Source organism: Crocodylus porosus, unplaced genomic scaffold, assembly GCF_001723895.1.
Source record: "Crocodylus porosus isolate Cpor-Errol unplaced genomic scaffold, CroPor_comp1, whole genome shotgun sequence".
In the NCBI taxonomy this organism is placed as follows: domain Eukaryota; kingdom Metazoa; phylum Chordata; order Crocodylia; family Crocodylidae; genus Crocodylus; species Crocodylus porosus.
In genome coordinates this window covers 5633869-5655035 of record NW_017728916.1, presented here as the reverse complement: position 1 = coordinate 5655035, position 21167 = coordinate 5633869, and the positions used below count along the sequence as shown (strand labels likewise).

Here is a 21167-nt window from a genome sequence, read left to right as displayed (position 1 = left end):
GGCAGGCATGCCACAAACTAGCCCTGCACCCTCCCTGAGTGCCACTCCAATTTTCTTCTGCCCAGTCTGCCACTGTGTTACCCATCTCCTCCTCAGCCTGTCATGTGCCATGTAGGTTGCCTGTGTCACTTGCGCCACAGGTTGGTCACCCCTGTTCTAGCCAACTTAATGTTAAAAAGGCTGAGTTTTACAGATAAGCTATTCTGAGCTGTGGATATGCATAATAGTATCTCACTTAAACTTGCAGATGATAAACGTGGGCTGGAAGGGACATCATAACTGGCCCATTCCCACAGATATGTAGGTAACCATATCCATGATCTTTTAGGTTGACTGAGTTCTATGTTGAAACTAGTTCAATTAAAAATGTTTGAAGTAACATACCTATGCTTCAGGGATGTATGTGGTAGCTGTCTGAGACTAAAATAAATGCAAAAATCTAGAACTCGTTTCCAAAATAATACCTTTTATTGTACCTGTGCTAGCTATCAACTTGAGGCCTCTTGGAGTACTTAGCAGTTTAGGGTGCTGGATGCTTCTTACAGTGTGTTTTAGTAGGATTCAACAGCACCATCTATTGGTAAAATATTTCTTAGCTCATTTAGACAGGTGGGAAGAGTACATGCATTGTTTTTTTTCTTGAAAGTCTGAAGACACATGCCTACAAGTCCTGGAAGGAGGTACCACCAATATATATCAATTTATACCACCAATGTATATACTAGTGGTTGATACGTGATAGTATTAGTTTCACAAGAGCTAGGAAACTTGAGTTTCCCAGAGAGATCCAGGCAGTCTCTGTTCTACCAACACATAACTACAACTCCCACGTTGTAGTTCACAGGGTTAGCACCAAGAATAAAATCCTCTAAGACAGACTCCAGTGCCTGCAGCAGAGGGCATGGAGGTGATAGCATTAGGGAGTTCAATAATACCTGCTTGAAAGTAGCTGGGGACTGCTTCTACCCCCCTTCCATTAAGAAAAGCAGATGAATCCTAAAACAGCATAGTCCCATTTAATATTTGGGCTAGCAAAGTCAGCATGTGGGCAGGGCAGTTTTCTTCTGGGAGAGCAGGAGACATAATTCCACAGGAGCATGGTAGCTTTCATCCATATCTATAGCAAAGGGAAGATAGCCAGGAAGAAAGCTATAGCCTTTGAAGTGTGTTGGCTCTAAGGTGTGACTCTAGGAGTGGGTGATCATACAGAGGGGAAGGTTCTTTGAGGCTAGATGGAGCTTGTTTTTCATGCATCTGGTGTAATCAAGAATCATACTGGCCTGAAGGAAGTTGTGACAGTGCAGGGGTGGAGCACTTTAAGCTTAGAGTCCTTGCAAGATTTTAAGAGCCTCAGTAAAGTGCTGTGTGCTTGCTTTGCATTTTCTATGCAACCAGGGCTGCTGTATCTTACGAATCTTGCTCCAGTCCTGCTCAGTCTCTTGACCTCCCTTTCCATAGCTAAATTAAATTATATGCTATAAGGTGGCCTGAATAGGTCTGGAAAAGACGGGCCCTTTCTTTGTAATCAGTATACAAAAGTTGAGTGGGTGCGCTTACGTTAAATCCACCAAGGGTGCTGAAGTAGATTTAAGATTTGTCAGTATCAGGATCTTGCATGCTCCCTTGACCTTCCCCAGGTGGGTTGAGGAGAGAACAAAGCCTCTGAGGACCAGGGAGGAGGCTGCCATATTACAAGGTATCTAGAGAGAGTTTCTTGCTCTTTGGGGCCAGCTTCTCTTCAGGGAGCTCCTCTATCACGGCTGCTTTCAGCAGTACAGTGCCTGTTGGGTTCACCTTAACTTTCAAGAAGGAGACCCAGTTGTGCAGTCCATAGTCCTCACTGGTAGGGAGGATCTGCTGGATGGAGCATGCGGGGTTGCATGCCAGTCCGTTGCCAAGAATTGAGGTAGCAAAAGTGAAGAGCTGTGGTCCTCCAATCTCATGCCGGTTAACCACAGCCACAGCATATGCTCTGCCTGTCAAAGGCCGCTCCCACAGCTCAAAGTTGTTATCCTGCCAAGAGGAAAACAAACAGGTTTATGATTGGGCAGAGTGGGTAATAGCTGCTTTCTTCCTTAGCAGGCAGCAGCATCAGCAAGAAATGAGTTCTCTGTGGGTTTGTCTTCCAAAACTTTGCTCTGCCAATGAACTCTGAAGGCTCTGCCATTGAACCTTCAGCAACCCACTTGCCTGTATTGGGGAAGACCCTCTCCTCCATTCCACTATCTCCATTTCCAGCATACCTTGGTGATGCGGTATCCTTGCTTGCCTAGTGGGTCCTGATTGATGGCAATAACTTCCTTGTTCTGGAGCAGCCTCTTCGCTTGTGGATTAATCTGACGCAGGTCATTGGACATGAACAGTGGAGCTGCCATGATAGCCCACAGTGCCATCTGAGTCACCTGCTGGTCCCAGCTCAGTCCAAAGTTCCCAATCACCAACTTGGACAAATGGAGAACAAGAATGTTAGTATCTAGAGGTGGGATTTCTTGCTTGGTGCTTCTTTGGGTTGAAATTGGGAAGACACATAACAGCACTGGTTAAGTGACAGGATGGATGCATCCTCTCTAGTGCACAGAATATGTCATGCTGAGACATCCTAATTCTGCTAACAACTCTGGACTAGGCAGCCACAGCTGGCAGAGAGGTGGGGGTCAAGATCTTAGTTCAAGCAGTAATTTGGGGACTTTTGGGGAAAAAATGCGGATTTCTCCTTTTAGCACATAAACCTGTGGGTTCCCTGCTTTTGCAAATAGCTCTGCAGGCTGGTTGAGCTCCAGCCTGCAAGAGCTGTTAGCAAACAGGGTAGCAAACCCCCAGCCCTACCTGGAGGGAGAGGGGAAAAGGCGGGGCCTGAGACTGTCAGTCAAACAGCTGCTCAGCTCAACCTCACTCTGCTTCTGGAGCCTGTGAGGTAAGTGGGGCTTGCAGGGGCTAGGGGCCCTCTGGCAGGACTGGGGGGTTGCAGGTCATGGCTGGGGGCACTGGCAAGGCTGGGGCAGGGGGAGCTGGTGCTGGTCCCGTCCCTGCTTGAACAGGCAGCAGCAGTGGGGGAGCTGGCTCCATGCTGCTGCTGCAGCTGCCAGCTGTTAGGGGCCTGTTTGGGTCCCTGGCAGCTGGGTGGCAGGGGCTGTGGGTGGGGGTCAAGAAGCATGAGCGGGGGGGGGGGAGGGCTGTTGTGGAGGTAAGTGGCACCAGCAGGGCTAGGGGAGGCATTGGGTGGGTGTTAAGGGCACCAGCAAGGCTAGGTGAGGCTGCAGGGGGCTTTTAATTTTAATAATGGATTTTGGGGTTTTTGTCAGAGAATTTGTGATTTTTATTTATTTTTTTTATCACAGAAAACCAGGATCCCTGCTGATGAAGAAAGTAACACATTATAGGCCACTACCCCAACACATCTCCAACATCAGCTTGTTAGGGATATCTCTCCCTGTCTAATCCTTTAGCTAGGTCTAATCCTCGAGCTAACTCAGGTTGCATTGCTATGTGAGATTTGTTCTCACCATGTCAGGGTCATTCCAGCCTCCTGGTCCAGCGACATCCACAATACTGTCTTGGTGAGAAGCTGTCCAATCTAAGATACTTTTGATGCTAATCCAGGCATCGAATACGTCAGCAAAGTTCCTCCAATGATTGCAGTACTGCTTGACTTCTGTATAATTGGGCTGTCAGAAAAAGAGGGTGTCTCTTAGTGAGCATGGGCTTGAGGGTAAGGAGGCACACAGTGAGATGGGTTGTCATGTGTTCACTGGGAAGAATTGCATAGCTGGAGGCAGTGGACAGCCTGACAGGTTTTGTTGCTCTGCCAGGGCCTGTACAAGGCTGTTCAGAGAGGGTGGTCTTTAGTTAGTGATTACTAGTCTAGTTTCAGAAGCACCAGGCAATGACATTTCAACCATTCCTTCCCCTAGAAGAACATTCCTTGGCCACTCAACTCTGTCAAAACGTTTTTCTCCTTACTAATCAGCCTGATGGTTTTCCCTATCACACTCCATTACACTTAGTACCATCCCAAATAATTACTCCCACTTTTTGTGTTGTAAACTCCTTGAGTACTGGTTAATGTAATGCCCTGTCTGTGTGACATACCCCATTATTTTCACTGATGTATTGCACCCAGGCACTTCAAAATACCTTCCTGTCCTAGAGGTAGATAAACTTAATAAAGTGACTTAGCAACACTGGGAACAGCAATTCTGTGAGAGAGCACTGCAGCACCAGCAAGTTGCTGCCATGAGTATTTTGTTCTTATAGTTAAGACTCCTCAAAGGGGAATTAGATAAAGTAAATAAGGGGACATGACAATATGCGGTTCGGCAGTGGCTTAGACCCTTCTTCGTGCCGCAGCAGAATTGCTGAAGCCCGATGCAGGAATGCTCCAGTTGAGCTGCAGGGCAAAACTGGCCCTTGTAATCCTGTAGTAAAGAGGATGACCCAGGAGACCTGGGCAGCAGTCAAAGGCTCTTTAGATGCACAAGTTCTCTGCCATAAGACTCTATATACCATTCTTAGCTTACACTCACTTTCTCCCACTTCTCAGTCTCCTTCATTCAGCATTTCCCCATAGCCACTATTTCAACCTTCAGTGTGTGTTTAACTTCCAGGCCCTGGAATTAGCTCTACAAGTTAAGTTGATTCTTAGTATAGTGAATGTCCCCAGTATCTTCCCACTGGACATATCTAGAGACAGTATCTTGTGGAAGGTCTCCTCACCTTTTGCACAGGTAACATGTAGAAAGGCCATTCACAGGAGTATACAATGCTTCTGCCAGTCTTATTCAGGGCCAGAGACATGTTTTTATAACCTAAAGGAGGGCAGAAGTTGGGGTAAGAGAGTTGGGGTAACTTATTACCACCAGTGGATCAAACTATAAACTCCTGAAAAACAGGATGGATTACAGGTAGTGAGATTACAAGAAGGCCAAGGAAGAAGGGAGGGGTTGCCCTAGTCCCAGCTGATGTCTGCATAGGCCAAAATCTTCACAGGATGATGACCTGCTTCAGGACACTGGAATGATAGGGCAAATTCACAAGCTATGGAGAAAATACAGGCTGCTGTTTACAGAAGAGGACTGGACTGGGAAGATGTACTCATCTGTAATCCCTATCAAAGCCACCACGTTGCTATGTGATTCTGGGCATGGCCATTGTTCTGAGACTCATCCCTTGGTATGTACATATTGCTGTGTAAAGCAGCTTTCTCTGCCTTACTGTAGGACTTTAGAGTTTGTATTGAGCAGACCCATTTGTTTTAGAGAGCTGGTATTTTAGTGTCAGACGCCTTTCTCTGTACAGAGGGCTGTTTTGAGCATAGCTACCTGTGGCTAACGTCTCAGTGCACCCCCTTTCCTATCCTAGGGAAAAAGCCACTTGGATTGTGAGGGAATGTAGAAGGTAACTCATTGGAGAGATTGTATTAACTTTGTATCCAGAAAAGCCCTGTCCTATGGCATGACATTCTTTGACATGAGAGAACATTGGTAGAGAGAGAGAGAGGGAACAAGATTCTTTGCTTGTCTCCCTACTGGGGTCAGAGCTATAAGCTGCTAAGAACTTTTAGCCTCACCCTCTGCTGCCTCGGGTACTTTCTGAACTGTGCTTTTTCCCCTAACAGGAACTGCAGACTGTATGTATTAGACCAATCAGCAGTGGAGAATAGTCCCCTTTCCAGACTGTCTGCTGCCAAACAGCACAGCAACACTAGTCACCCTTCTGATAATGAACAAATGCAGATCAAGTTATCTTGATTGTTATCTCAATATAACAAATGCAGATCAAGTTATCTTGACTGTTCCCTCTGAAGGGTATCTGCTACTCTGTCTCAGTGGTGAAGAAGTGCATGACGTGTGTGCTGAGACGCTGCAGACCCCCAGCCCTGCCAGACTGACACACTTGATCACCATGGATTGGTAGTTTGGTTTGTCAGTCTGCTTTTGAGCCCTGAAGTCATGTGCTTTAAACAGAACTACCTCATTGCTTTCCTTCCCAGAGCTCTCAAATCTTCTTGCTCCTAAAAGCCACAGTAGTTGCACTTCTATGCTACGTATAAATAGTCCCATTGTGGCACTCCCTCATGGGGGTGATAGGGCTGAAATTGTGCAACATGCTTTGAGACTCTTGGCTGAAAGGTTCTCTAGAAGAGTGAAGCCTTTTTCTCTTCCTGTTTGTTACTGGTATCTGGTTTTTGCCTTCCTCAAAAGTACTGGGTGTTGGCCTTAGCCAAGGCTGGGGATTTTAACTGGGATGTGCTGAGGCTTTGGTTGGGGCATAAACATTGGCAATGCACAGGGGGTGCACGCGGGTGCATGTGCATCCTGAGCCTGGCAGTGCACCCCCTGCAAAAAGTGTCATTGACTGCTGGAGGCACTTGTGGGGAGTCACCGCTCACTCCCTCTCCCCCCGACAGTATCTGCAGGCACTCCTCGATTTGCCGCTGGCCAATGCTGCCAGCATCTGTGGGTGGCTGTCTACCGCCAGTTGGTGCTTGCCACCCCACCCCCCAGCCGCTGACACCGCCATGGCTGCCTACAGGAGCTCCCTGCTCACTGCCACCACACCCCTGCCACTGCCTGCAGGTGGTCGCTGTGTCCCCTCAGCCTCCAGAGGCATGCACTGTTCATGGGCATAAAACCCCAGAGGTTCCTGAATAGTATGTTTTCTCTTTTGATGAGGGTCAAAACGGTCATATTTGGGATCAGGAATTTTACTCTGTAGTTAGACTAGCACAGATTGTGGTGGGGGGAGGGGGGTTGCCTTCCTCTATATGCGGGGGGAGGAGGTATGGACCTCTTCCTTGTATTTCTTAAGCATACTTTAACAAACCACCTTTGTGGCAGGGTACTGACAATGCCCTTGTCCCCCTGCTTTATCACTGGCAAGTTAAAGGGGGAATTGGCAATGTGCATTCCTGGTCCCTCAGCCAGGTGCTTCCTTTGGATTCCAGTAAGTTCCTGAATGACACCTTACCTCCCCTACACTTTTCACTATGCATAAAAATCTGTCCCTTTTCTAGTTAAATAAGTAGGGCAAATGCATTTAGCAAAGAGCAGCTCTTTGCAACTTGTGCCTCAGTTCCAGGCTAGCACTAATGAGGGAAGCATTCCCACGTGGAGCCGTCTCAAATTGGTGTGTACCTTCTGCCAGCAGGTCCAGTGTGCCATGGTAACAGCCATCAAACTTCAGCAGGTCCACACCCCAGTCAGCAAAGGTTTGGGCATCAAGGTCATAATGGCCATAACTGCCGGGGTAGCCAGCACAGGTTTTGTTTCCAACATCCCCGTAAATCCCCAGTTTCAGCCCTTTGGAATGGACCTGGGAGAAACAGGAGAAATGAAGCCCCTTAAAGTAGGCTGGGCCTGCCCTGTGAAGTGAATTAACTGGTGAATATTTTTGTCAGCCCGAGAGCAGCTCAATTCAAGTGAATTTCTGCCGAGATACCTCTGGGATCCCCACCACAGTTTGCAATTGTAGGAGAAAGTGTGTGAATAGGGACCAACATGTCCCTCCCACCACAGAAGCTGGAGGGTGGTTGGGAGGTCCCTGCAGGCCTGATACAGAACCTGTCAGCAGCTGCACTGAGGGGGAGCCACCACAGGTGATTCCAATACATCCAGCAAACCAGTCAGTTGTAAGAGGTCAGGGCAAGTTCCTTGCAGCCTCCTGCAGCTCTCTGTGCACTAGTTGGGATCCAGAGGAAAGATGAAAGTCTGGGGGAGGGACCAAGTTGTGACCTCCCGGCACTCACATAGTCTGCCAGCTGGCGGATGCCGTGGGGGAAGCGCTCTGGGTCGGGCTGGAGCCTATCCCCACCGTCTCGGCTCGGTGCCATCCAGCAGTCATCAATGCAGACGTATTCATACCCCACGTCCTTCCAGCCGTCTGCTGCCAGCAAGTCCGCCATCTGCATGAACAGCTGCTCGCTGGGGCACCAGGAAAAGAAGCGGGTCATGCGAGCCCGAGGTACCGCAGGGATGTGCCAAGCCGGGGTAGTAGCTGCTGACATGGTTTCTGGGCGCTGCTGTCGCAGCTGGGTACTGTGGCAGGGCCGAGCCTGCTCCTGCTGGCAGCGACGGGCGAAGAGCCTGCCCGAGTGCATCCCATCGTGCGCTTTAAACACTTACTATTGACCACACCATGCGGGGGCTGAACTTATCGGACAAATACGGTAGTTGCGTGGCAGCAGGCCTGGGGGTCGGGGCTTGAGGGGGCTCGCGGGGCGATGGGGGCAGTACCGCCGGGCAGGGTCTGAGCGGTCCGCGCACACCCTTCTCCAGATCCCCTCCCCGCTCCCAACCTCCGTACCTGACGCATGCGTGCGGGGTGTTGGCGCAGTCCGTGGTACACAGGAACCGCTCCCAGTGCAGCCAGCCCATGGGGGGCGTTCGGGCCAGCCCGTTGTCCAGCGCGCCCGCCCCCTCGGCCAGCACCAGCGCGGCCACGGCCCAGCCCAACGCCACCGCCATCACCACGGTTCGCAGCGAGCCGCGGACCAATCCCTGCCTGCCGCTTTCCAATCTCGGCCAATAGGTGCGTGGTATTGTTAGGATCCCGTCCACCCAGCCAGTAAGCTGCGACCTAAACAGGAAAGCGAGGAGAGGCCGGTCACGTGTGTGTGTGTGTGTGTGTGGGGGGGGGGGGTCATTGACTCAACTTTGCGTGTCACGGGACGGGGAGATCGAACTTGAGGTGTCTGCGCGGGGCAGTGGCACTAGCGCCTCCTAGGGGGCGGCGGCGGCGGCGCCGCCTTCTCGTGGCCCCGGCGGGGGCTGCCTCTGCCGGCAGCGCCGGGCGCGCCTGAGGCTGTCGCGGGACCGGGGCTTCTCTAGTGCAGCCTTCTGTTCCGGCCGGGAGTTCGCGTGCGTGCGTGTCCCGCCTGCCTGGAGAGCTTCCGAGAGCAGAGATCGCACAATGTCTGTGCCAGTACCTGGCGATCCCCCAGAGAGCGCCTCACCTCCGGCCTCAGTTTCCTCTGCTGCAGCTTGGTCCTGTCCCTACTGCCACAGAAAAAAGCCTCCCTGTGTAATGGCCTCGCAGGCATGCAAAGACCTTTATCAAATCTCCTCTCGGGCTTCTCTGCTCCAGGCTCAGACCCTGGTCCTTCAACCTCTTCTTATAGATGGTACCTTCCATGCAGTTGCCCCCTTATGGAAACGAATGTGGTGCTGACCTGGCAGCTCTGGAATCTGCTCGGGCCCTGCAGAGCTGCTCAAGAGCCCCTCACCACCCCGGCCAGCGGCTGATGACATCTTGTTACTGTATTTGTCAAAGCTTCTGTCAAGTAATGTTGTCAGCCTTTGTCTGAGGAAGGGGATTAAAAGGGGCTCATGCTCTGAGATGAGGTCCTCTGGCCTCCTTTGCTGAGGTTCCCGGCTGCTGACATAAACATTCAACACTTCTTAGGGCTTAGTCCCTGAATTTTGATAAGATCCCCTAGCAGGCTGATAACCTGTCTGCGAGATTTAGAGATGTAAAGATCCTTCATTTTTAGATTGCATATTTCTGCTTGGATCATAAAAGCATATCTAGATACGCATTGCATTCATTATTTGCTAGCATATTCATAATTGGAGATTTTGATAAAATTTACTTCTGCAGTCATTCCACTGAAGGATTCATTTTGCATGAGGACGGGCTATCTAAAGAAACCCTTAGACACCCTAATCTACTCTAGGAGTCAACAACATGCCTGCAGTATCTCCCACTTTTGGGATTACATTGCAGGTTGCACAGCAGTTCGAGTTGTCCTTCAAGCCTGGCTGCTCTTGGAATTAGGAAGAATCTCAGCCTTTGATTGCCAAAACCGAAAATTTATAAAGCTCTAATGCCTGAAACAAGCATGAAACAACCTGTGATCACAGCCCAAGGGCCCAGAAAAGAAAAGGAGCCTGCCCTCAAATTATTTTTTAATGACTCTCATGATTTCTACCAGGCTTGTGCTTTTTGAATAACTAGCTTCCTGCATGGGATACTGTTCCAAATGACAGTTTGCAACTCACTTCTTGCCTCCTTCAAAAGAATGTTGGTTCTTTCTCCTCCCTTTCTCATTTCTGAGCCTTTAGGGTTCCCCTGCTTCAATTTTTCAAATATTTCTCTGTAAGCGTAAGGGTTAGAAACTATTTAGAAACTATATATCTCCTTTGGAAAGTGATTCTTTAAAATGAAATAAGTATCACAAGGCTTGCAGAACTAGTTAGAATGAAAGCACCGGCTTTGCAATAAAAAACCTTAGGTTCCACCATGGCCTCTGCTAGCATCCTGCTTTGAGACAAGTCAACAACCTCTACTCTGCAATTGTGGAACCCCAGGGTTCTGTGGAACACAGTCTGAAAACCACTGACCTAGGAAGTCACCAGTCCCTGAAGCCACTTCTTCCCTCTTGGATATAAAGTCCTTCTACAGGTTTAAGCAGCTAAGAAGTTTAGAGATTACTCTTTCCTTGTGGCCACTGGGGAGGCATTTCTCTAGTGCAGCACACTGCGATGAAACTGAGTACTCTCACCTTATTCTCCCTGCATATACCAGTAACACTGGATATTAGATGTTTCCAAAGGGATTGGTTTTTCATAGATTTCATAGACATTAGGGCTGGAAGGGACTTTGAAAGATCATCGAGTCCAGCCCCCTGCCCCAGGGGCAGGAAGTCAGTAGGGATCATAGGATCCCAGCAAGAGAAACATCCAGAAGTCTCTTGAAGTATCAAAGTAGGTGCTTGAATCACCTCCTGCTGCAGTCTATTCCAGACCTTGGGGGGCTGAGACAGTAAAGAAGTTCTTCCTTATGTCCAGCCTGAAATGGTCATGGAGGAGTTTGTGACCATTTAACCTTGTCATCCCTTGGGGCACTCTGGTGAACAGACGTTCCCCCAGATCCTGATGAGCACCCCTGATAACCTTATAGGTGGCTACCAGCTCACCCTTGAGCCTGCGCTTTTCCAGGCTAAAGAGTCCCATGGCTCTTAGCCTTTCATCATAAAATCTGTTTTCCTGACTTGATCATGTGCGTGACTCTCCTCTTCACTCTCTCAAGCTTCTCCACATCCTTTCTGAATTGTGGAGCCCAAAGCTGGATGCAGTACTCCAGCTGCGACCTCACTAAGGCCGAGTACAATGGGAGAATGATGTCCTGAGATTTCCTTTAGAAGCATCTATGGATGCAAGCCAGTGTTTTGCTTGCTTTACCAGCAGCAGTATCACATTGAAGGCTCATGTTCTTCTTGTCAATCATGAACCCCAAGTCCCTTTCATCTGTAGTGCTAGCCAGTGTAGCACTGCCAAGCCTATAAGGATGCTGCAGGTTTTTCTTCCCAAGGTGGAAAACCTCGCATTTTTCGGTGTTAGACACCATCAGGCTCTTGTCCGCCCATTTCCTGAGCCTGTCAAGGGCAGCCTAGATCACCCTTCTGTCCTCAGGTGTGGATGCTTTACCCCAGAGTTTGGTGTCATCGGCGAACTTGGCTAGTCCACTTCTGATACCGATGTCCACATCATTAAAGAAGAAGTTGAACAATATAGGTCCAAGAATAGAGCCTTGAGGGACCCCACTGGTCACAGGGCACCATAACGATTGACTTCTGTCAGTCACCACCCTCTGGGTCCTACCATGGAGCCAGTTCCCCAGCCAGTGGATTGCAGTGAGGCCGAGGCCACAGCTAGCCAGTTTTGCCAAGAGGTGATCATAGGATACCAGTTCAAAGACTTTTTTAAAGTCAAGATATACAACATCAATCTCTTCTCCCTTGTCCATGTGATAGGTCACCTGGTTGTAGAAGGAAATAAGATTGGTCAATCAAGACCTACCCGCAACAAACCCACATGGCTATCCCTCAGGATATTGCCTTCAGCTACTCTGTTAAGGATGGCCTCTTTGATAATCTTTTCCAAGACTTTCCCCAGGAGAGATCAGGCTGATGGGCCTATAGTTTGCCAGATCCACTTTCCTCCCTTTCTTGAAGATAGGCACCACACTGGCCTTCTTCCAATCTTCAGGCACTTCACCAGAGCACCAGGAGTTCTTGAAGATCCATGCCAGGGGCTGAGCTATGATGCTCGCCAGCTTCTTCAGTACCCTGGGGTGTAAACTGTCAGGGCCAGCTGACTTGAAGGTATCCAGCCTCTCAAGGTGTTCCTTTACAAGGTCAGTATTGATGGAGGGTAAGGAATCTCCCTCACCTGGGCCTCCCGGTCCCTTGATGGTCAGGGGTGTCCTATGGGACTGGTCAAAGACCAATGCAAAGTACCCATTTAGTAAGCTGGCTTTTTCCCGGGTGTCGGTTGTCAGTTGTTCCATCTGGTTTAGCAGGGGTCCAGTATTGGCCTTGCTTTTCCTCTGGCTCCCCACATATCTAAAAAAAAGACTTTTTATTGATACTTGTAGCTAATTGGAGTTCCATCATAGCCTTGGCTTTTGTGGTTCGCTCCCTGCAGGTCTGGACCGGTGCAGAGTATTCCTCCTTGGAGGTGAATCCAATCCTCCATCCTTTGTAGGTCTTTCTTTTTAGACGCAGGAGGTCTGCCAGTTCCCTGGAGAGTGAAGGGGGCTGCTGTGCCCTTTAGCTGCCTTTCCTCTGAGATGGGATAGACTTTGCTTGCACATCCAGGATTGCTCCTCTGAGCAGCAACCACTCATCCTGAACTCCCCTCCTCTTTGGGTTGTGGCCCTTTAGGGCCCCCCTGACAAGCCTCCTGAGCTTGTCAAAGTCAGCTTTCCTGAAGTCGAGGACTTCTGTATTACTGATTGACTTCCCAGCTTTACGGCGGATGGTGAAGGTGATCAGCTCATGGTCACTGTCTCCCAGCTTCCCTTCGCTCATTAGGTCACTGATTTGGTCGTCCCCGTTTCCCAGCATGAGGCTGACCAGAGCTTTTCCTCTCGTCAGCCCCTAGACTTCCTGCATCAGAGCTCATCCGTGCACGAGAGAAAGCTTTGCAACTGCTCAGATTTGCCCGCGTGCTCTTCCAGTGTGATGTCTGTGTAGTTGAAGTCTGCCATGATAGCCATGCACCGGGAGTGTGCAGCCTCAGCCAGTTCCCTGGCAAACTCCTGGTCAAGCTCGTGACTTTGGGTGGGAGGTCTGTAGTAGACTCCCACCAGAGTGTCCCCTGTGCTGTGTTCCCCACAGATTTTAACCCAGAGGGTCTCCAGCTGTCCACCCTGGGTGCCAATGTCGGCTTGCAGTGACGCATAGTTTTCCTTGACATAGAGAGCTACATTCCTGCCCCTTTTGTCCACTCATTTCCCTCCTGTACAGGGATAGCTGTCTATACCTGTGGCCCAGTCATGGGTGGAGTCCCACCAGGTCTCTGTTATCCCTATGACATCATAGTTATTTGTGTTAAGCAGGAGAACAAGTTGCTCCTGTTTATTTCCCAAGCTCCTGGCATTTGTGTACAGGCAGGCAAGCCTACAACTTGCTCCAGGGCTGGGGCAGGGGTGGGCTCCCTTAAGTGCCTTGGTCTGCTGGCTTTGCAAGGGTTGGTCAGCGGGCCAGTAGTGGAGGTAGTCCCTGCATCCCCTGGCGGGCTTAGTTTAAAGCCCGGTGGAGCAGGTCATCTGAGTCAGGCTGAGAAGAGCCTCCTCCCCAGTGGACAGAGGTGGAGGCCGTCCCTTCCCAGCAGCTCGCTGCCTCTCTCACCAAAGAGCGGACTGTGGTCATGGAAGCCAAAGCCTTCCCAATGACAGTAGTGCCACAGTCTTTGGTTCGCTACCTCCTCAGCCTGTAGCCTGAAACTGAGAGGACTGATGAAAACATTACCTGCGCCCCCAACCCCTTAAGCCCTGCTCCCAAACCCCTGTAGCACTTCATGACCTGGCTGGGAGCTCTGTGAGCCGTGTCACTAATGCCCACATAGCTAAGGAGCATAGGATAGTGGTCAGTGGGATGGTGGAGCTCAGGGATCTTCTCCACAATGTCTCAGATTCTGGCTTCTGGGAAGCAGCAGACTTCCCGGACTAAGGGGTCGGGGTGGCAGATTGCCCCCTCATTCCCCCGCAGGGTGGAGTCTCCCATGACAAACACTTTGCGCTTTGTCTTGGGGAGAGTGGGGGCGGTAGCTACAGTTGAGCCTGTGTTGCCTGCCCAGTGGAGCGGGGACCTTGGTGTGGCTGGGCTTGACCACCTTGGTCCAACCTCTTGGCTGAACAGAAAGGTTGAAGGGAGCAAACCATATTCACTTGCATCTATATAATATCTATCTTTCTGCTGCCTCTGTGGGCACTGCGTATGCAACACAAGAGTCTGCAAAGCTGCTTAGGTTGTCAGCCTCACAGTCAGCAGTTACTCAGAGCCAGCCCTGGCCATGGTTGTTTTATGGAAGAGAAATGCAGCAAGGGCTATGTGGAATTGGTAAAGTAGAGAGGAGGGGACCATTACAGAGGCATCAAGTCCTGACTGTCAGGACCCAAGGTCATCTGAGGAGTGGCTCAGCTTTACTGTGGGTTTCATGCACAAGATTTCAGTTCCAGGAATTTCTATCAGAAAACATCAAGTTCCGTCTTCCCCACCCCATCTTTCACCTTCGAGGGTCTGCAGCTGCTGCCCAGCTGCATTCAGGGTATGCTTTTCTATTGCATATTTGGAACCTTGCTTCTGTATTTGGGCTCAGCTAGCAGAACCCTTAGCCCTGCAGGGACTATTGCAGGAATTGACTCCAGCAGGATGGTAGTGAATCCTGCTGGTGAGCTGCCTCTTTATAGCTGCATTTAGGAACAAGGTGATTCTATGTTCAAAATTTAACCTATATCATAAAATCTGAGCTTAGGGATAAAAATTCTTCAAATGATAGTGATTTTGTTTTAAGCTCTACCATTTCTTTGTGTAGGATATGTCCAAGCACAATGCTTTGTGCTGAAGAAGTGAAGTAACAAACCTTGTTCACAGAATTCTGTTATTTCCTAGAAGTTAATGCTTTGCTTTCAGGAGTGGTCACATGCAGTCAGTGAAAAATAATGGCATGTCTATGTTTTCCTACTGGATTTTCCTGCCAACTCTCCCAAGTAGCCTTTCTTTTTTCTTCCCCCCCCAAATAACTTTACCTTCTCGTCATATGCTTTCTCTTTCATGTCCGTCTTTTATAGCCCTTCTTCCACCCCTACTGCAGCTATCCTGCTTTAGCTTTCTGCAGTGTTTCATGTCAGAGGTGCATCAGAGTTGATAACATCTTGTAACCCCAGCTTATCCCTTTGGTTATAGAGAGACAAAACCATAGCCCATTAAAGCAGAAAATGTATTGACAGAGCAAGCACAGGATTCAGATAACTAAAATCACATTATCTAGCTGATTACCTTGATGGATCCCCAACCCTATTAGTCAGCTGGCGGTTCCGTCTTCTGGGTATTATAGCTTCTCCTTTTCCTCAGAAGTTAAAATAAATCCAAATCCTGTCCAGCCTGCATTTCCAAATTATAACTCTTTTACACATACAAGAATTCAGTTGTTGTTATGCATCACCACAAAAGCCATTACTCTTGTTAAAATAACAGGAACTACATATATCTGAAATTTTAGGAAGTATAGTAATTCTTTTGCAAGCTCAGCTGCATAGCATTGCTTTCTTTAAAAATAGCATTGGTCCTAGGCTAAAACCAGTCCTTGCTGGCCTACAATCTGGCACCTTGAAAACTAAAGTAAATAGGTGGAAACCACAGCTGAGAAGGATGAGGGGACCTGGTTGTTAATTTAGCAGTATTTTACTCTTGTGTGTATTTTAATGTGGCCATGTTAGTTGTTTCAAATCCCAGAGCTGATGAGACTTACTTACATTTAGAACTAGTCAGAAAACATTCCTTCTCTTCAGGAAGCAGAGCAAATAATCCATCTTATCTGTAACAGATAAAAGCTGCATGTTTAAAAATAATGGTACCTAGCTTGTTTATGACCTAAAGCCCTAGCTGCAGTATTTCCCAGCTCACTTTCAAGGAGAAAGTGTACTGAAAGAGATGAGTCCAGGAGTGATCCCTATATATAGTAATGCTTGATTGTATTTCAAATAATCAAGTACTCTTTGCAGAGAACACCAAGGTTTGATCCTGAGTTTGTCTATCTCTATTCCACCATGCGATAGTGGGCCATGGGATCTGAAGTATCTCTGCCATAGCTTGGCACTACCTCTTGTAGAGGTTTGAGAATAAGAACCAGCCTTATGGATGAAGGTAAAGTTGGGTTGAACGCTACTGTAGAGGGTGGCATGTGGGCATAATGCTCATATTGACCTACTGCTGACTTCTCCTGCCTCTCTGCCTTTTGAGGCACCTACCCCTGGAACATATACCAAGGCATAAGTGTACATACATCAGTCATGGGGGAATGCTGATGCAACAGGGAACAGAGCCATCTCTAGTGCTGAAACAGTTGGGGTCAGTTTAGAATTAGCCCCATAAATTGCTGTCATGGAAATAGAGACAGGGAAATATTGGTGGCAAAAGAAGAGGTCTTTTCAAGTACAGGTTTCCCTCGATTTATGCGGTACATGTGTTCCCAGAGAATGGCACATGAATTGAATTCACATAAAGTGAATGCACTTTACAATGTAACAAATAGGGATAGGTTCCCATGGTGGTGAGGGAGGGAGTGAGAAGGGGTAAGGGGAGGGGTGTCATTTCAGAGGCTGCACAAGGCAGCAAAGCAGAGAGAACAGAGCAGCACTCACCCCAGCCATGGCTACAGCGGCCCCAGGAGCAGCCAGTGCCAGCTGTCTGCAGCCGCTGGGCTGTACCATGATCCATCTGGGCTCCGCTTCTCCACATTCACCTCTGCTCCTGGGCTGTGCAGTGCCCTGGTGTAGGCAGCTGGTGTTGGCTGCTCCCAGGTCCTCTCCAGCATGGGTTGGGGTGAGTGCGGACAAGCTCTCAGGTGGCGTGGCACTCACCCCAGCCCCAGCTGCAGCAGCCTGGGGAACGGCCGACACTAGCTGCCTGTAGCCACTGGGCTGCACCGTGCCTCAAACCCCCTGGGGCTCTGCCTGCCCCCAGTCACCCCAGCTCTTGGTGCAGCAGCCCTGGGAGCAGCCAGTGCCAGTTGCTTGTAGCTGCTGGGCTGCACTGTGCCCTGGTGCAGGCACTGGTGATGGCTGCTCCCGAGGCTGCTCCAGCATGGGCTGTGGTGAGTGTGGACAAGCAGAGCCCCAGGTGGCTTTTTTTCTTATGGAATTTTCTTCTCATGGAAGTCACTGACAAAATGTCAATGGGGCAAGCATTTATCCCACAGAGGGTTGTTAACCAGGGCAGAGCGTGGTGGGGGATGCTGGTTAACGTAGGTGAGCGGCTGAGCAAGGGAAGCTGCATCCTGTGCAGGGCAAGGACTTTTGAACAGATTTGCTGGAGAAGTACTGTTTGGTGTAGGGGGCAGCACTGGTTTAGCAGATTTGTGATGATGTGTCGTCTGGGCAGAGATGATACATCACAGACAATAAAGTCTCCTCCAGCTCAATAGTTTGGGAAGGGATCTCTGTTTCTGGAGACCCAGGGCGAGATACCCAGCTCCGATTTCTAGAGTTGCTGAGCTGACAATGTTTCTTTTGTAAGAAGGCATGTTATCTTTGGTTCTAGGCAGTTTCTCCTGTTACAGAACAGCCCAGGGTTTTAGGAATGGCAGCCCCTGAGAAATTAGGAGCCTGTTTTGATAGATATCTCAGGAGGGGAGAATCAGTCTGGCTAGAATGCAGAATACAGCTGCTCTTGCAGGGTGGCATGGCACCTTTGGGTTTCTTGAGATCCTTTCAGTTGTGCCAGAAAGTGCCACACAAAGTTAGTACTGTTTGATGTGCAAACATGATTCACAGGATAAACCCAGAGATTTAAGAATAGGAATATATACTGTTAGAAACATCTGGACCTGTTGTGGTCTTTTTGAGTTCTTTGCAGCAGAAGAATTGCTTTAGAGTTTTTCTGTAGCCAAAAATGACTTCAAACTATGAGCTGGCATTTTCAGAGGGGTGAAAACCATTGTCCTAGCTCATGATGAACAGCACTTTGGTTTGGCTATTTACTGCCCCCCCCTCAGACCCCGGGCTGAGGGTGACTGCACAGGATACAACATACCTTCTTGATAGGAAAATGAACTTCTGAAGCCTGCAGCTCCTTAGCTGCTTGGGATCTGTGACACTGCAGCTGGATGTGCTAGCGTTTAGATGCTTTTGGGAAGGAGGGCCACAGAAGTATGTGTGATGGTACCACAGGACCTTTCAGGCAGCTCTTCTGCCAGTAGGTCCAGTGTCCATGACAACTGGGAGGACATGGGGGCGGTGGTGTACATACCACCCCACCTGAGCTTGGCCCCTGACTCAGCACCGCTCAGGACGGGGCAAGTTTTTTGCCACGCAGGCTGTGTTGCAGCACAGAAGTATAGGAGTGGATATAGGGCTTTGGGCCTGCTCCCGGGCCTGCCCACAAATTGTGCCCCCACCCAGGCTCAGGAGGCACCAGTCACCCGTCCATGACATCTGGCTGCATCTGACTTTCAGCTCCATGCTCACTGGTGGGGTCTGCTCTAGGCCAGAGACCTCTTGTGTAACAGCTAGCCTGTGTGCTAAGCAAATTCTAGAGCTCGTCAAAGCAATACCTATCTGCCTATGCGTAAGCCCAGGCTGTTCCATGAGCTAATATAGCCCTCTGCTCCCCCCCCCAATCAAACCAGGCAGATCATGTCTCCTAAATATTAAGGAAAGGAAATAAAAGCATTATCATTGTCATACCCTCGTCTGTCCAGGAACCTCCCCCTGTGTGTTGGAGGATGGAACTGAAATTCTCATCACAGTAATTTACCCTTTACTCTGGGCAGTCTAGAGTGAACCCCTCCTCCTGGATTTCCCAGGGGGATTGGGCCCCATTCACAGCACAGGCCCCTGGCAGAGGATCTGAGTTCCTTTTACAACTGAGCCTAGCTCCCTTTTGGCAACTGAGTGCTCCATACTGAAAAAACCATCACTCTAGGTCCTGACCTCTCACCAGGGGACAATTTCCACATAGTAGCACCAATCCCTGGGTCCCCAGTACAGCACTGACATCCCCTTAGAGCACTGATCCCTGGATAGAGACTGAGGTTTGCAGCTTGCACTAGCTGTGCTAATGCCTTCCGGATCTGCCCTTTGAAAGCAGCTCTGGGTTCTGGCCATTGCAGCCTTTCAGTTTCTGTGGCTGGAAGCCTGCTGGAGTCCTGGAGCATCTGATCAGCACTAGGTGTCCTCCTATCCCAGCTCCTGGGGCTAGAGGGAGGCAGCAGTGACACTGGAAGGGAACAAAAGCTTCTTTGAGCTGCAAATTCAATAACTGCTTCTTGTTTAAGGAGCTGTGCCCCCTCCCCCATCCTCCACAGGGTCTGAAGACCAGGAGACAAGCCATGATAAGAAAGGTGTAATAGGAAGGGTAATTGTCTCTGATATGTCCTCCATAGGAGGTCTATATTGAGCAGATTCTTTTTGGTATTGGGTGGTGGAACCGGAGCGTGCTCCATCCACTCCATGCATTGACCTGGTATTGCAGTGCTTCCAGGACCGGTGCAAAAAAAACAGGGAAAAAAAAAAAAAAAAAAAGGCTTCTTAGAATTGGGCAAAACAAGCTAGTTTGGCACTTGGAAACCCTCACCAGGCTTTTTTTTTCTTCTTGTACAGATCCAAGGACCGATGTCTGGCAAATGTGTCCCATTTATCTTGGGCCCCGAAGTCAAGGGTACTGGGGAAAGGATCCACATGTTGAAGTCTCCTAGCCCTCTTCTTCCATTCATGTCCTTTAAGCTGCCTCTGGACTCTTTTGACCCTTCTTCCACTGTGCTGGGCAGTTGTGAGTGATCAGCTCCCAAACTTGAGAAATTTGGCCAGAGGCTTGGGGTTTCCCAGGGCTTTAGCAGGAAGGCCTCCAAACTCCCAGGATGGAGGGCTTATCCTCACTGCAATGCTAACTTGAGTTATAATTGAAATTCTGCCCTTATTCAAGTCTTGTCCATACACAAAACCCCTAACTGGGTGTTGTGGTTCTTTTGGCTTGAGATAGGTACAGACTTCAGCATGAGCTAGCACAACCGGTCAGCTGTTAACACAACCCGTCTCTGCAGCTGGAGTGTGGCCCTATTAACTACAGAGGTGTTAATTACAATGAATACTGCAGAAGGAGACTGTGCATGTGTGTGGGAGGAAAGGAGAGGGGCAGGTAGGGAAGGAAGTATACAGCTCAGGAGCTCTTTGGCTAGTCATAGTTGTTCAATGGGATTGTATCAACATGTTTAATGGGATCCCTCTCTGAGTGGCAGTGAGCAGCCCAGTCAGCTGAGGTCAAGTGAAAAACTGCTTGTTTTCTGTTTCTGGCAGGGCTGAACCAATCACGGCTTTAGTGCAATTGCCTTTATTGCTGTGGGAATTCAAAGCAATGAAGCAGGTAACCAGGGAGAGGCAGCCATCTACATTACTTTGTGTTGGCTGGAGGTCAGAGAATGAGAAGTCTGTGAGGTTACCTGCTCCTGCTCCTCACCCCTTAGGGCTGCTCCTAAGCACTTGCATAGTGAGTAATGAATAGTTATAAGTAGGGGTGCACTGATAGAGATTTTTTTGGGCCAATACTGGACAAAGTATTTGCGGCTTTTTCCTGTGCCCCATCCTGCCCTGGCTGGACAGTGCCTGTCTCTGCCCCAGCCCCATTCCCTCCATCACCATGGAGGTCTTGATCTGCCCTTTCCACACCCCTTCCCTACTCCCACTCCTTCGCCCACAACAGACTTACTGGATGCTGCCAGCCTGTGCTCTTGGCTGCCTGTGTGCTGTGCTGCAGCTGCATGCATGTACAGGGGCATTTATTGGTGACATTATCAGCCAAAAAAACCTGATTGCCAATACTGTAAATTTTCCTTATATCAGTGCCGACCCGATATGGGACTGATGTATTGGTGCACCTGTAGTTATAAAGGAATGACCTTAACTTCTATGCTCAGCTGTGCCTGGTGCTGAGATAAATCATTAGTTGTGCTATGAGTAAGAGTGTGGCAGAGGTTTCCATTTGGCAGGATATAAATGTATAGTAACAGAAATGGGTGGATTGAAAACTCAGCTCCAAGCTCCTGAGAAATAATGTGTAAAATCCAGATCTAAATCCAAATTTGGATCTAGACCCAAATTTTGCCTGTGAATCCTATTTTGTACTGGATTGAAGCAATATACCTACATTCAAACTGCGTTCACCATTGCGA

At 49.2% G+C, this 21167-nt stretch overlaps 1 protein-coding gene and 1 long non-coding RNA gene across 4 annotated transcripts; one reads left to right on the top strand and one right to left on the bottom strand.

Annotated features, from left to right (window-relative positions):
- Positions 1–445: 445 nt before the first annotated feature.
- Positions 446–8574, bottom strand: GLA (galactosidase alpha). 3 transcript variants are annotated; one of them, XM_019536296.1, is made up of 7 exons: positions 8302–8574; positions 7745–7919; positions 7134–7311; positions 4714–4805; positions 3504–3665; positions 2244–2441; positions 446–2013 (listed from the first exon to the last, which is right to left on the bottom strand). In XM_019536296.1, exons 1-7 carry the CDS (start codon positions 8460–8462, stop codon positions 1690–1692), a joined length of 1290 nt encoding a protein of 429 aa, XP_019391841.1. In that variant the 5' UTR covers positions 8463–8574; the 3' UTR covers positions 446–1689. The 3 variants fall into 3 exon arrangements, with proteins under 3 accessions (XP_019391841.1, XP_019391840.1, XP_019391842.1); XM_019536295.1 differs by lacking the exon at positions 8302–8574 and having other exon boundaries at positions 7745–8162; XM_019536297.1 differs by lacking the exons at positions 4714–4805; positions 7134–7311; positions 8302–8574 and having other exon boundaries at positions 7745–8163.
- On the top strand, positions 8441–19944 carry LOC109310929. The gene is made up of 2 exons (XR_002101343.1): positions 8441–8526; positions 19603–19944. It is a non-coding gene; the product is annotated as an uncharacterized LOC109310929 (long non-coding RNA).
- The last annotated feature ends 1223 nt before the right edge of the window (positions 19945–21167 follow it).

What these genes read in the sequence shown, in the direction of transcription:
- GLA (XM_019536295.1), bottom strand. Translation starts at nt 8,095, where the DNA reads ATGCACTCGGGCAGGCTCTTCGCCCGTCGCTGCCAGCAGGAGCAGGCT. An exon ending in ACTGGACCTGCTGGCAGAAG is followed by an intron (nt 4,806 to 7,133) that starts GTACACACCAAT and finishes GCCCTCCTTTAG; the next exon opens with GTTATAAAAACATGTCTCTG. An exon ending in GCTGGAATGACCCTGACATG is followed by an intron (nt 2,442 to 3,503) that starts GTGAGAACAAAT and finishes CATTTGTCCAAG; the next exon opens with TTGGTGATTGGGAACTTTGG.